General features: G+C 45.5%; 1 protein-coding gene across 3 annotated transcripts in view; it reads left to right on the top strand.

The window, feature by feature from the left end:
• The window catches only part of Fam107b (family with sequence similarity 107 member B), a 69558-nt gene that overhangs the window by 48923 nt on the left and 5959 nt on the right, over positions 1–14676 (top strand). For all 3 annotated transcript variants that reach the window (XM_052728634.1, XM_052728635.1, XM_052728636.1), the window contains one exon: positions 10345–10528. In XM_052728634.1, coding sequence (XP_052584594.1) covers positions 10345–10528 — 184 coding nt within the window. The remainder of the gene's footprint in view (positions 1–10344; positions 10529–14676) is intronic.

The following is a 14676-nucleotide window of genomic DNA, read 5'->3' as shown; positions in this document are numbered from 1 at the left end:
CACTGTTGATATGGGAGAGCAGGACCCAGAAATTCAGAAGGATGACTGAGGACCTGACTATGGGAAACCCAGAAGGGAGGCCAGACAGCTGCACATTCTCTCCTAAGGTGACAGCCATGCTTCCCTTGTGGACTTCTGATCTGATTAAGTTGGCATATTGGATTTGTCTAAGGGCTGGAAGGATGGTCAGGAGTGATGGAACCCAGAGAGGAGCTGATTGCAAGACTTGGGGTCAGAGGGGAAGAGGGAAGGAGGATTCTGGCAATGGTAAGAGGATGGTTTCCAAATACATTTGTGGAAAAGAATCCAGGGTACCTTGGTCCTCCATGGAAGCTTTGAGAGGACCTTGTCTGAGACAGGTGTGAAATAAGGAAGTTAGGAGAACACAGCATGGCTTCTACTAAGGGGAGGCTGGTGTGGGTGGGCACAGTAGATAGCAGCTTTCTCCTGTGTTTGCCTGGATGATGGCTGCTGCAGTGTTAGCTAGGCAGGGCGAGGTCTGGCTGGCCTTTCGTTCTTGCACCTGGGTAGTGTCTAGTATGCAGTAGATAAAGAATGAAATGAAGTTTGACTGCCCAGTTGGTCTTGAGGTGGGTACTGATGTCCACAGTTGGAATTTGAGTCAAGCTAGGAAAGATGGCGCTGGCGCTCAGGCTTACTTTAGAAATGACTCACATTGTAGCTGAAGGGAGAGTTTGCACTTCAGATGCAAGTGTAGGGGTGGAGTCTAAGGCTCTAGACGTGTTCTTGGACACCATCGTCACTGAAGGCCATGAAGCAAGAAAAAAAGCTTTGGTGCAGACCCCCAAAGATTGGCTTTCAAATGCTGCAGATGGACAACAGCTTCATATTGGAAGACATGCTGAGGAGAAAACTACCACAGGGAAGCCATAGGCTTGATAATGACAGGGATGGGAGCGGGGACTCGGACTTGTACGAAGGTACTGAGTGGAGGAAGAACAGCATTTGTTGTCTGTAGTGATCCATTTCCTGTCTTTGGCTGCCTTGTGGATCACATTCCACAGTACATTTCATCTGAAAGAACATCTGATTGGCCAAGGGACACAACCAGCCCTCAGAGGACAGTTGGGAAGGGGGATGCTTGCTAAGGCTCTACCCTGGGTGATATTTCTCTGGAGTCCTCAGACTCAGCCATTTGCTGGCCTAATCCCTAACGGATTCCTGGGGTTGATAACCCAGTCTGTGCTTTTGAGCCTCAGTTTGTACTAAGTGGCTATGGGTATTTGGCTCTGGCATGCTATTAATGCGAGAAATCCGCGTGGGTCTGTTTAAGGAGTATTAGGGAAATTTATTAGGGTAGATTGAGGAAATACACTCACGAATACAGAACGGAGTAGACAGATGAAGTCGTCCTCTGATCTGACCAGGAGCGAATCCACCTGGCAGTTCGATCACACCAGGAAGCAGGCAGCAGGGAGCAGGGACCTGGGGACCCCTCTCCCTTTCCTGTAGCTGAAGTTTTCCTGTCTGGCCCACAGTCAGAACAAATCTCTCTCACCTGCCAGTCCCACAGCCGTCAGACCCAACCAAGTAAACACAGACACTTATATTGGTTACAAACTGTATGGCCGTGGCAGGCTTCTTGCTAACTGTTCTTACAGCTTAAATTAATCCATTTCCATTAATCTATACCTTGCCACATGGCTCGTGGCTTACCGGCACCTTCACATGCTGTTTCTCATCATGGCGGCTGGCAGTGTCTCTCTGACTCAGCCTTCCACTTCCCAGCTTTATTCTCCTCCTTGTCCCGCCTACACTTCCTGCCTAGCCAATGGCCAATCAGTGTTTTATTTATTGACCAATCAGCAACACATTTGCCATACAGAACATCCCACAGCACTTTCCTTTGAAGAGATCACATACTATGGCAAGCACACCTCCTTTGGGCCATATAGCCCAAGGTCACGGGCAGAGCAAATACCACTACATGCTGTCTTCATCCTACTGTGCTGGGTGTTTCCACCTCTGCACGCCAACTGCCTGTCTGGTCACCCCGCTCAGCACTTGCATAGGTGTGCTACTGTCCCCTCAGGCCAAAGAACATTTTTTCCCACTGTCATGCCTACTCAAAGAATCAGAGTGATATTATAGTCTCGGAGGGCATGCTAAACTCTGCCCTTGAAGGATCTAAGTCACCTCCTAAACACCATCTCATAGCCTGGCGTGTGCGTAGTTTTTATGTATTTATTCTTGTGTGGTTCTGCCTGTGGTCCCAAAAGCTTCTTTAGGCAAGCTCCCTGTCTCTGAGCCACACCCCAACCCAACACTGCTATCTTTTTCTTTTCATCGTCTCTTTGCATTTTGTCTTCAGACTTTTCTAAAGTTGTTGGAATATCCAACTTCTTATCAAAATTGGCTTGGTCAGGAATTGCCATCTTTTACTTTGGCTTTGCTCACGTAATTGGTCAACTTTAGACAGGGCCTGTTTTGGGCAGTGTTGCATGTTGAGTGGCTAGAAAGCAGAAGGCATACAGTTATTTTCCCTGCTAGTGTTCATGGGAAGCAACCCACACTTTTGCTTACTGATTGGCAGCATCGGTATCTTCTGATGAATCCCACAGTGGGTCTGGGTACCACACTGACCCACTATATCTCTGAGCCTCTGCTTCCACCCTTCGCTTTTCTGTAGCCACTGTATGTACTTGAATAACTTGTGGTTAAATGGTAGTGTAAATCCACAGTGACCCCAGAACTCCATATTAAACACACAGGCCTAGTAAGCTTTGTCTGATGTCAGTGCTGTGGAATGTAGATGTGTAAACTATTACAGTAGCTGACAGCTCATTGCTTATCTGCTTGTGTCCTTTGCATAGGGTTTCCTTGAATATTATACAAACAATGCCTCTGCGAGGCTCTCCCTTGTTTCTGTTTTGTTTTTTTTGGAGTTCCACTAACTGGTGGTTAATTCACGTTCCGTAAGATTTGTGGAGATTAGATAAATTGCAAACCTGCCCTGAGTACACTTGTTTTCCTGTAAGACCTTTCATATTTATGTCATTGGCCTGTGCTCAGGATGTTTACTTATGTGTAGCAGATTAATAAAAATCCTAAGGAGAAGGAAGACTACTCAGTGTTAGAGATCAGACTGAATCAAGGAGATTGGGGGAATTCTCGGGGTTTCCCAGGCCATGGCAGGCATGGGATCCATCCAGTGCCTGGCCTATCAGGGATTTTCTTTTTCTCTCCACTTTCTCCCTTTCTGTCCCCTGTCTTTCACCCTTCTGGGTCAAGATTGGAAAAAAAATGAACAGAGGCCAAGATTGGGTTCATCAGTATTAACTTTCTGTTTCTACATCAGACTTGCAGGATCATCCATTTTTCTAGCACTTCCATTGTTGAACTAGTGTGTTGGCGCATGGATGAGCACTGTTGGGTGGTAGATGAGTTCCACATCCCTATTTCTCATGCTTAGAGTAGTCCACAGCTCTTGGGATGTTAGCTCTGATTTCCAGTTAAGGAAGCCGAGATGCAGGGTTAGTTAGCCACTTAAACAAAATCACATAACTGCTGAATGACCTAAGCAAGGGCCTATGCAGGACTGCTGTTCTCAAGCCAGCTTTTTACCACTGTCTGCATACATTGATGGATATCTTATGCCTGTGTTGTGTAATATTCAATGGAACCTTAAGCAAAATGGGTAAAGTAGACAGCTATTGGGCTAGAGGCAGAATAAAAGTGTCCCAAAATGCATTGTGGTATTAACATGTCTCTATTTTATGCTGTTAAGGTTAGATAAAGGATTACTATGCCCACATGTCTAATGAGATGAAAGGTCAAATTCTTTTATTTCATAATTTTTTTTATTGATTCTTCTTGAATTTCACATCACGTACCCCAATCCTATTCATTTCCCAGTCATTCTGTGTCCATCCTCCACCCTTGTAGCCTCCCCCCACAAAATAAAATAACCCAAAAAGCCATTTGACTCCTCCATCTTTCCCACCTCTCCATCACATACTCGTTTGCCTTAGTGGCCTTGGGAGCTGTGATGTGTCATGCAGTGTACCCTTTTACCCAAACTGCCTTACTTGCAAGTGTTCATTGTAATGAATTGTTGGTCTGGTTCAAGGCCTCTGGCTTCTGCTACACCATCAATACTGCACCCTCACCAAAACTTCTCTCAGATACTCTGCTGTTGGCAAGGCCAAATGCTTATAGCACTGAAACAACAAGGTGATTTTTAGTTGATAGTCTTAACAGCTATTGTTGAGATGTGTTTATTGTGCCTACAGAGAAGGGCATGCACCAGAAAGTGCCATCTGATAAATCTTCAGAGTGAACATCTTGTGCAAACAAAGTTGGTATTAGCACATGGAACATCATACCCCAGAATGCCCCTCCCTGCCTGATGTCTTCCCTCTACCAGCCACTCCTAAGATAACATCATCTTGATACCAAATAACAAGGAGTTGTTTGACTCTTATGTACATATAATTGTACACCCAGGGTTTTTTTTGTACCATCACCACCTGACTGGCTCTGACACTGGTCCATCATATCATGCTCTGACTTCTGGGTGTTTCTTGCTTTTCTTCATTGCCCCTTCCGCTTTTCCCATAGTCTAAATATAAAGTATGTGCCTCTTTAAAAATACATTGCGGGGAGGAGGTGAAAAAAACTGATGAGAAAATGAGTTTGGACATTTTCCCAAGAACGTCATTGTGTGGTGTTCGGACAGCAGCGTATTGGGAGCAAATTGGTCAAGATTTCATCATTGTTTTAAATGAGCCACTTGGGAATGCTAGGGTCTCCTCTAACAGTAGTAGAGCTTGGCAGAATATGAAAAAGTAACACTATTGTGTTTACAAAGATAATCCCAGAGGGGTGTCTTTCCCCAAGTATTCTCATAGCAAGTTTGTGTCCAAAGGTCCTCCAAGCATTTGTCAAATGCCTTTGGGTATCAGATGATGGCTCCTGGTCCCACACTGAGTTTTTAGGTTCACCTTAAGGCCAGGCTGTTCAAGATATTGGCAGATGAGGCCAGTGCCACTGGGGAGAGAGTCTTGTACTAACTCATTTTCCTGTCTGTCTGGGAATCTGGGGGCAGAGGGAGGAGACTGCTGTGGATCCAAGAAGCACCTTCTGGTTTTCAGGCTGATCCAAGGCTAAGTTTGCCAGTCTACAGCCTTAAGCATCTTGGATTTCTCAGAGTTGCTACCATTTGCCAGAATCTTCTAGGGCCAGTTTGGGGAATAGATTCTCGGAAAGAATGCCTCTGGATCCTTTTAGCATTCCGGGAGTAGCTGTTGCAGTTCAAAAGTTCACTTGCTTGGTGTTGATTGGCTCTGGTGTGCCCTGCTGTATGTGAGCATGCATCTGGTATATGCATTGCCACAAAACAGGTAACTCTTTAAAAGTCTTAAGGCTTCCAGATAGAATCAAATTTTTTTTTTTTATATTTAGGCAAATGAAAATTGCCATAATCTGTAAATTCTAATTTTCAGTCACGCATTTTATCTGTTTTGTGTACAGATGTGCAAAGATGGAACCAGAATGGCCTGATAGTGACAGCCACAATAAGCATTTGTTCTCTTAGCTCCACGAGGAAGGTTTTTAGTGGGAATCATCATTTAACTCAGAAAGACACTGTCTGGAGTCGTCAGGCCGCAGTGTAGTACCTCAGTAGTGTGATAGGCAGACCTTTTAACACTTGCCAGAAGGGTTTTGTGCTTGTAGCGTGGTGGTCTTAGAGTTACTGAATGTTGGGCTGGGGAAAGCACTTGATAGTTAAAAATGCTTATTGTCAAGCACGAGAACCTGAGTGTGATCCCAAGTACACTTATAAAATGTCGGGTGAAGGCCGGGCGGTGGTGGCGCACGCCTTTAATCCCAGCACTCGGGAGGCAGAGCCAGGCGGATCTCTGTGAGTTCGAGGCCAGCCTGGACTACCAAGTGAGTTCCAGGAAAGGCGCAAAGCTACACAGAGAAACCCTGTCTCGAAAAAAAAAAAAAAAAAAACCAAAAAAAAAAAAAAAAAATGTCGGGTGTAGTGGTGTGCATAAGTAACTCCGGCAGTGGGGAGGCAGACAGGGCAAACCCTGGTATTGTTATTACCAGGCTTAGCCAGTCAGCCTAGCCTGATTGGTGAGTCCCAGGTGAGAGACCCTGTATCCAGACAAGGTGAAGAACTCCCGAGGAATGACCTCTGAGATTGTCCTCTGTCCTCTACACACAAAAGTCATGCACATACACTCAAAGGTATATATATCCACACATACTCACTGAATGTTACCAGTGAGGAAAACTGCATTATTAATTTGAACTCATGGTTTGGAAGAAAATATGGCCAAAAGAAATGAGTTACTCACACCTCTGGATAAAATAGGTAATGGTGTTGGCTATAGCTTGGCTAGTAATAGCTCCTATTTATTCATGGCAGAGATTAAAGAGGGTGCCTAGGTAATAACAGGTTACTTTCACATTATTTCGTTCATTTTCGAAGACAGTCAGGCAATTGAAGTCAAGGAGATTAAGCCTCGTCTAAGAGCTCAACCCATGGTATTTCTCCTTAGTTGAGCCAGTACTGATTTTTCTTTCCTTGACTTGATATTTGATAGATAGAGCAGTAACAACAGCATAAAAAAACAGACGCTATGGTCCAGTTACTACTGGCCACTGGCATCAGTATGAGATATCTTGTGTTAATTTCTAGAAGAGATACTTCATATAAAGATAGTACCCCCTTTACTTCTAGACTTTTCTATCGCATCTTTACTCTCAGCCTTCTTGGTTGCTTGATGCCCAGTGAAAACCCCCACCTGGCCTCCCACCCTACTTTGAGCACAGTTCCAAGAGGCCAAGGAAGTCAAATAGCTCATGGGCTCCCTCTACTGGTAGCTTACCCCGACTTGGTCACTTCTTTTAAATCCTATCCATAGAACAAATTCAAGGTGGCTGAAGAGTGTGAAGAGCTATAGTCTTTGCAATAAAGGGATAAAAAGTTACATGTAGACATTTCTGAAACACACAATTGATACATACTAGAAAGAGGGAGGAAAGATGATTCCATAGTTGTTGTAGGCCAGAGTTTAATTACAGTCAGGAAATTAGGAAAAGCTTCCTGGAAGACTTGACATGTTTCTGCATCTGAGAGGATGATTGAGATTTGGCTAGGTGTGAGGCCTGGTGGATGGAATAGAAAAGGACCATCGTGCCTGCTAGAGGGAGCAGAAATGGCCAAGGCCTCCTGGTACAGGAAGAGTACCAGGAGGAGGCCAAGGAGAGTGACGGTGCAGTCTATAGTGTTTATGCCGGTTCAGTCAGAGCACGGGCCCTGTGAGGCAGACACATTGCCATAGGGGCAGAATTCTGTTGTTGGGCATGGGGAACTGTGAACAGGATGGCTGACAGAGGAAAGAGGCAGGTAGGAAAGTCATAGAGATGGCTGCGCCTTGGCCCTTGTTGTGGATCCAGGCGGAAAGCCAAGGGACCCTATCTAGTCCCCAGCTCCTGCACCAGCCACCCTGTGAGACAGCCATGAGGGTACTGGGAGAAGCTGCATCAGGCCAGTTCACCCCCTTTTCCAAATCCCTTTACAGCAGTTTGCAGGAGGAGCATTGCACATGCCTACTGCCTGGGCCACAGAAGGCTCAGAGTCTACACATGGTACCTGGGGCGTAGGGCTCCTATGCCCACTCCGCTACTCCAAGTCAGAGAAAATTAAAGACAATGTTTGCTCTGGTTTGAGACGAACTCATGGAGCTCCACCCCACTGCCCCAGGGTCTTGTCTGTCTAGTAGGAGACCCCACTTAACATCTCACCCACTGTTACTGTCAGGGAGGAGGCCTTCTAAGAAGCTGAAGTCTAAAAGAGAAGTCATAGACACTTGCGCTGGCCACCTACTTGTGCTACAGCATCCTGGCCTGAGTCTCCTCTCACCTGGAGTTGAGGGCCACCCTATTTTTTTCCTTATCTGCTTTCAATATGCTCCCAACCCTCCCTCCCTCTGTAACTTTGACCTGTGGAGTCACTCCTGTGTTGAATGGATGTCATGGCTTGGAGTAGAGAAGCAGGTCCTTTTATGGAAGCAGGTGGCCTGCTTTGTCTACTGATTAACTAGAATGAATCTTCTCTGGGCTCTTTTAGACGGTCAGGAATGTAGAACTGTGCCTTGTGCATTTGAGATTTCAAGCAAAGGATCACGTTTTGCCTGGGAGCAGCAGTGTTGAAGTCAGGCTGGTTATGATGGGCTCCCTCACTCCCTACATACAAGGTTTGCATTTCTCTTCTTGGTTATGATTGCAGGTCTTCTCAGTTGAAATATCGATATTATCAGCATCTAGGGAATGTGTGGGTTCTATTTTATGCTTTCCTCATTTTTCCTCATTTGGTAGCTTTGAGCCTTAATATTACATGCAATGTTACCTCCAATATTTAAAATGATGCAGCTACAGTTGAAATTTTTTGTTGACTTATTCTTTGGGTGTCTAGTATGTTTGTATTCATGTTAATTTTGAATCTTTTTTACAGCAGTTGCTGTAGATAAACATGTGTTGCAGTTTGGCAAACCTAGGTTTTGAGAGCAGTGGACTTGCAATTTGCTTTTAGCCTTACTCCACTAGCAATATAGGCACCAGCCTGATAGTAAGTTCTGTTTCTCTGATTGCTGAAAATCTGAGTCTTTTATTTCTAGGGTTGGTGCTGGAACAGATGTGGCCCTGCACCTGCACATGCTATTCCTAAGGTGCTGGTAGTTGCTGGCTGTCACTTTGCCTCGTTTCGGCTTCTATGCTAGGTATCCAGCACCATTTGGTGACAGTTCAGGGAGTCATCACCGATAACTCTGAATCTCAGACTGCTGCTTTGATTGCTGCTGCATGCATGTCTGCTCCTCCCCAGTGTCTATGCTGGAGTCTCCGACAGAGGCCCTGCTCTCTCTCCTCCTCCATCTCCGCTTAGCCCCGCTCCTCCCTTCACCATCTGTGGTGGGCGGCTTCCGTGGGCAGAAGTAGAGGTAGAAGCTGGCACTGGCCTAAGAGCTTGGTCATGGAGGGACTCTTCTCACTCTTCTATGTGCAGATCTCATATATTCAGTGCTCATTCAACATCTTCCACACATCTGGAGGGGCCGGGATTAGAACTGGAGGGGAGGTGGCCCTTGCCCTTGCACAGAATGGACAGAAACCTACATTACCCTGTGTCCAGATGTGTGTTGTGGTGTGTGTATCAGGAAGGTGGCAGTGCTGGATATGAACCATTTAGGTGTGGCTCTTCCTCTCACACATCCCCCTGTTCTCTGACCCAGTGGTTCTCTGACCCACCTAGTAAGTGAGGAAGTGAACAGAGTTAGTAGTCATAACTGTGGACTTTCCAGAGAAGGGAAGGTTGGAATACTCCTTTGTAGTCAGGCCCTTAACTGATTTTGAGGTTGAAACACAAAGTCACTGAACTGGGACAGGCAAGTTCAAACCTCCTGTTAATTATTAAGAAGTATTCCTCTGGTTTGTTCTGAGGGCAGGGAGCAGAGATGGGGTCAGCACCAAGGAATGCATCTTGGCATGCATGGCAGCCATTCACTAGCACCAGCCTGTGCCTGGCTTCTGCCATGCAGTCAATCCTGGTGCTCTTGCTCCAGCCCCCAGTGGGATTTTTCCTCTGTCATGAAATAGCAGTCACATTCATAGGCGTCTACTATGTGTTGCACACAGCCTAGTTAGTTACAGGTTCTAAGAAAGGAGACAGATGCCTGGCTCTCTGGGGGGAGTCTCTCCATGAAGGGGTACAGACATGGGAGTCATAGAGTAGACAGTTCCAGAAAGACCTGGAGAGAGCCAGGGAGGAAGTCCCAGGCCAAGTATGTCAGCATGCTGTTCTGCTATATTCCGGAGACATTCTCTAGATGTCCCCAAAGGGATCTTGCTGCAAGGTCACCTACCTTTCCTTCCTTCACTCACTCTCAGTTCTAGCCCTGAGAATAGATGAGTGGATGGAAGGGAACAGGTCTCCTGTTATCCTTGTGAGTGCTGGAAGTTTTATCTCCATGCAGTCTCGGGTAGTGCGGATTCATTTGCTGAGGTTGAGGAAAGAGATGGTACTTGTGTGTTTCTTGTGAGCTTGCCTTTGAGATGTGGTGGCAGGAAGTGTCCTATGTGACTGGAACTTGGGTGTGATTGGCATGGACAGGAGTGAGACTGGGTCTCTTGTTTTGCCCTGTTGCTTTCTAACCCTTAGGAGGATTAATTGATGATGTCCCTGAAGTAGACACCGGAGGACAGCATGCCCTAGTGTGACAGTCCAGGCACAGCTCTTAGGGTCTCAGCATCAGTGAAGGAAGTGTTGACAGAAAAGCTTTCAAATAAATGTACCTTCTCTTTGTGTTTCAGATAGCCCACTGGAGGATACTGATCCCAAAGACTCCTGTCTCATTCCTAAAAACATCATGGCTGAGCCAGACTACATAGAAGATGACAATCCTGAACTAATTAAGCCCCAGAAGCTAATCAACCCTGTCAAAACATCCCGAAACCATCAAGACCTCCACAGAGAGCTCCTTATGAATCAAAAAAGGTATGGCAGTTTCTTGAGCGCTGTTTTCCTTTAGGAATTTTTAAGGTAGTCAGGTTTTGTTTTAATTGTGTTTACAAAGGCTTCAAGGGATTTTTTGCTTGTCCGCCATATTGATGGCATCCTTTTAATGAGCATCCCAGAGCCAGGCTGTCTCTCCATGAAGCTCCTGCAGGTGTGGCTGCCACTGTCAGGGTTTTACATTGTCTCTTTCCAAATGTATGCATAATTTTTTTCTTTTGGTTTTTTTGAGACAGAGTTTCTCTGTGTAGCTTTGTAGCCTGTCCTGGAATTGACTCTGTAGCCCAGGCTGGCCTTAAATTCACAGAGATCTGCCTGCCTCTGCCTCCTGAGTTCTGGGATTAAAGGCATGTGCCACCACTGCCCAGCTATGTATGCATCTTTCAAGGAGCACTCCTATTTATTTCTGGGCCTGGGGCCCTGCAATCTGTTAACTTATTATTGCATGTTATGTATATTGTGTGGGAAGGCATGTGTCGAGGTGAGGTTGACATTGGGGCTGTCACACCTTTTTTCGTTTTAAACAGGGTGTCTCACTCAATTCGGAGCTTCCTGGTTGACCAGACTGGCTGGTCAGCAAGCTCTTGGGACCCTCTGTCTCCACACCCTAGTCCTGGGATTACAGGCGCTTGCTACTGTAGGATTTTCTTTTCTTTTTTTTTTTTTTAATTGTGAGTTCTGGGGAATTCAAACTCAAGTACTTATGCCTACACAGCAGTCATTCTACTCACTGAGTCATCTTTCCTGCCGCAGTCCTCTGCTTTTTAAGTGATGTTAGAACAGCCCAGTGCATAGAGACAGTTAACGATGCAGGATCACTTTATTGAAGAATGAGTAAGCTTTACATAGGATTGTTTTCAGATTTGTGAGATTGTAGGTTACTCATCCCCTAACACTCTTTGCCAAGCCTCCATGAAAAGATCTACAACTGACTCCAAAGAAAGGTGCTCAAAGCAAGTTAAACATGGGCTAATTTAGGGGATTAAAATGTGTAGCTATGCAAAGGTCAAGTCTCTCATGTTTGATTTGTATTAATTTCCTGATTCCTCTCATTTGCTCACTTCTTTTTCTAATTTATAGTATTGTCTTAATTTCTATAAACAGCTGTGAATCTATCCGCTGAGACCATGTTGGTGTCCTAGGGCCTTGCTGCCACAGGGGCCACACTGATGTGGGTGGCTTGTGCTGTCACCGGGGTCATGGTTATGTCCAGGCCTGAGCTGCTGCCAAGGGCCATGTCTTGAGTCTGTGTTCCTGGGGCAGCTGGGGTCTGTGATGATGCCCATGGCCTGTGTTATTACAATCAAAGGAACCATGGATGTTGAAATCCGAGGGCCGTGCTTAGCCACCCTGCCTATCACTGGCCCTAGGACAGCTGATCTTGCCCCTCTTAGACACTGCAGCAGAAGAACTGGCCCTGCCCTCCATTGGAGAGCTGTCCCTGCCACTCGGGGGAGATGACCCCACCCCTTACCATGGGCATGAGAGAGCTGGCCCTGATAGCCTGGGCCTAGGAGAGCTGGCTCTGCCCCTCACCTGAGGAGGTGGTTCCAATGGTCCAGATTGACCAGCTCAGCTACACCCAGACCCACATCCTGGTCCTTGGGTTGGTCTACCCTAACATCTACCTCATCTAGGACCTGCTGGAGCACATGAAGGGACTGGTCCTGCAGAACGATAGCTGCAGGATATCTGAGAGGAGTTTCGGTGAGGGTCCAGTGATGATGGTGTGCCAGGGGACTTGAACCAGACCAATGAGTCATTGCAATGAACATTTTGTGGGTGGGGCTGAGTGGACAAAAGGGTATACTGTGTGACACAATGCAGTTCCCAATGCCACTAGGATGAGTGAAGAGGTGTTGGAAAGACAGAGGAGGGAGATGGTTTGTTTGCTTGTTTGTTTTTAATTAATTTGGGGGGAGCATGCTGCAAGGATGAGGGGTGATATGGAGGGACTGGGAGGTGAGCTTGATCGGGGTACATGGTGTAAAATTCCCAAAGAATCAATAAAGAATAATGTTTAAGAGGGGAGAGAGGTTTCTGGTTGTTCTAAGTCCTATGTTTGGCATCAATATGACCCAGGCTGCTAACAGTATTTTGGCAGAGTAGTTTGTAGCCTGTAATCTAGAAAATGTATATTCAGTACAATTAGGGTTGACTTTTGCTTTATTCTTCTTTTTCACAAATTTCATTAACTTTTCAGCTAAAATGCTCCTTAGAGTTTAACAGGGTAGCTCCTCCCCAACCAGCTTTTGGAATGGATGGAGGCCCAAGAGCAGAACAGTCGGAAGAACAGGGGCCTACAGAAAGCAGCCCCTCAGTTTGGAGTCCACTCAGCAGCCCATTTCCCCAGCAAAGTGCAGGCATCCTTTTCCAGGCAGGGTTGCTTCAGATCCTGTGATCTGTTTTAGATATCGCTGGACCTGGTTTTCTCTGGCCATGTGAAGACCAAAGACCCAATCCATGATTTCTCTTTTGTGTTGTGTATCAAGGCAGGCAGGAGCTAAGCATTTATGAAAAATGTCCAGACTTGTGTTCAGGACCATTACCACCCGACCAGCAGCACCCTCACTTGGGCTGGTGCCAAAACCAACGAAGTCACTATCCCATGAGCTAGAAGGAGAGAGATGCTTACAGAGAACTCTCGGGGCAGGTGTCAGCAGCTCTGGTAGGGAGGCTGTCCTTGGGGTGGAGAAGTGCCTTAAAAATGCCTCACAGGGTCAGTGAACTGGCTTGATGGGTAAAGGTGCTTGCTGCCAAGCCTGATGACCCAAGTTTAGTCCTTGATACACACACATAGTAGGAGAAAGGTGAGTCCAGCAAGTTGTTCTTTGACCTCCACATGCATACTGTGGTATGTGTGTGAACATACACACACACACACACACACACACACACACACACACACACACACGGGCATATGCGGACATACGCAAAAAAACAAGTATATGTAATAAAAATTTTTTAAAGCCTCCCAATCCCCCTTTTTAGATTAAAATTAAAGTAATTTATATGTTTTAGTTTGTTGCCTTGGTAATAAAGTATCATAAGCCTGATGGCTTAAACTGTTGCAACTATATTATGTACTTACAGAGGACATCACTGTCATTTAATCTCCCTTCTCAGTATCCATTGATGCAAAAGCTTGCTCAATATCTTCATAATCAGCATTTGAAATTTTTTAATCTCAACATCACATAGTAGGAATGAAATAAGCATAGGATTTAACCCAATCCTGAGAGTGGGTTGGGGATTTCAGATTCAAACTACAATACTTACCACAAGTATACAATGTAAATGATGCCTCTGCAGTTTGCTTAAAGGGGAGAGAGTTTGGGATATGCATTCAACTTTTAATTCTATGAGAATTGATATATTTCATGACCTTTTGGTATAAAATACTAATCTGAATTTTACAACTTGCCTGTTCTTGGGACTGGAGATGTGGCAGTCGAGGACCCTTACTGCTCTTCCAGAGGACCTACGTTTGGATCTCTACTCTCCTGTCAGGCGGTGCACAACTGTTTGTAATTCCAGCTCCAGGAGATCTTGTACCTCAGTTCTCCTTGGGCACCTGCCCTCACATGTGCTTATCCACATGCACGTGTGCTTGAGAACACACATACACACACCTGCATATAATTGAACAATTAGCTCTGTTCACTGTAGTAGTCATAGGTTGCCCTGTGGGAATTGCTTGGTCTTAGGCAGACTTGATCACTGGTCAGTTGTGACTGGGTTGGACATACTTGTTAATGGAGATGTTAGGGCTTATGAAGAGAACCCACCATTTCCTTTCAAGGGATGAAGGGTTTATTTACAAACTTTGGAAAGGCTCGTTCCTGTCTTGGGACATCAAGTCTGCAGTCTGTTCTGGAGATTTAACAAGCCTACAGACAGTTCTTTATTTTCTCATCAACACAGAAAGTTAAATGATGCACTGGAGTAGAATTTAAGTATGTATGACTTCTTGACTATTATCACAGAAGGACCATTTTTCCAATATTTTCTATTGCTGAATATTTTATCTTACCATCTCCATTCTGTAAAATCTTTGAGTAGAAAATGAATACTTAACATAGTTAAGCTAATTCTTGTGTTGCAATGGATATCAGCTTAATGAATCAGCC

This window comes from Peromyscus californicus, unplaced genomic scaffold (genome assembly GCF_007827085.1).
Source record: "Peromyscus californicus insignis strain IS unplaced genomic scaffold, ASM782708v3 Scaffold_8__1_contigs__length_139910024, whole genome shotgun sequence".
Lineage (NCBI taxonomy): Eukaryota > Metazoa > Chordata > Mammalia > Rodentia > Cricetidae > Peromyscus > Peromyscus californicus.
The sequence above is the reverse complement of the archived record's forward strand: the minus strand, read 5'-3'. Positions and strand labels throughout refer to the sequence as shown.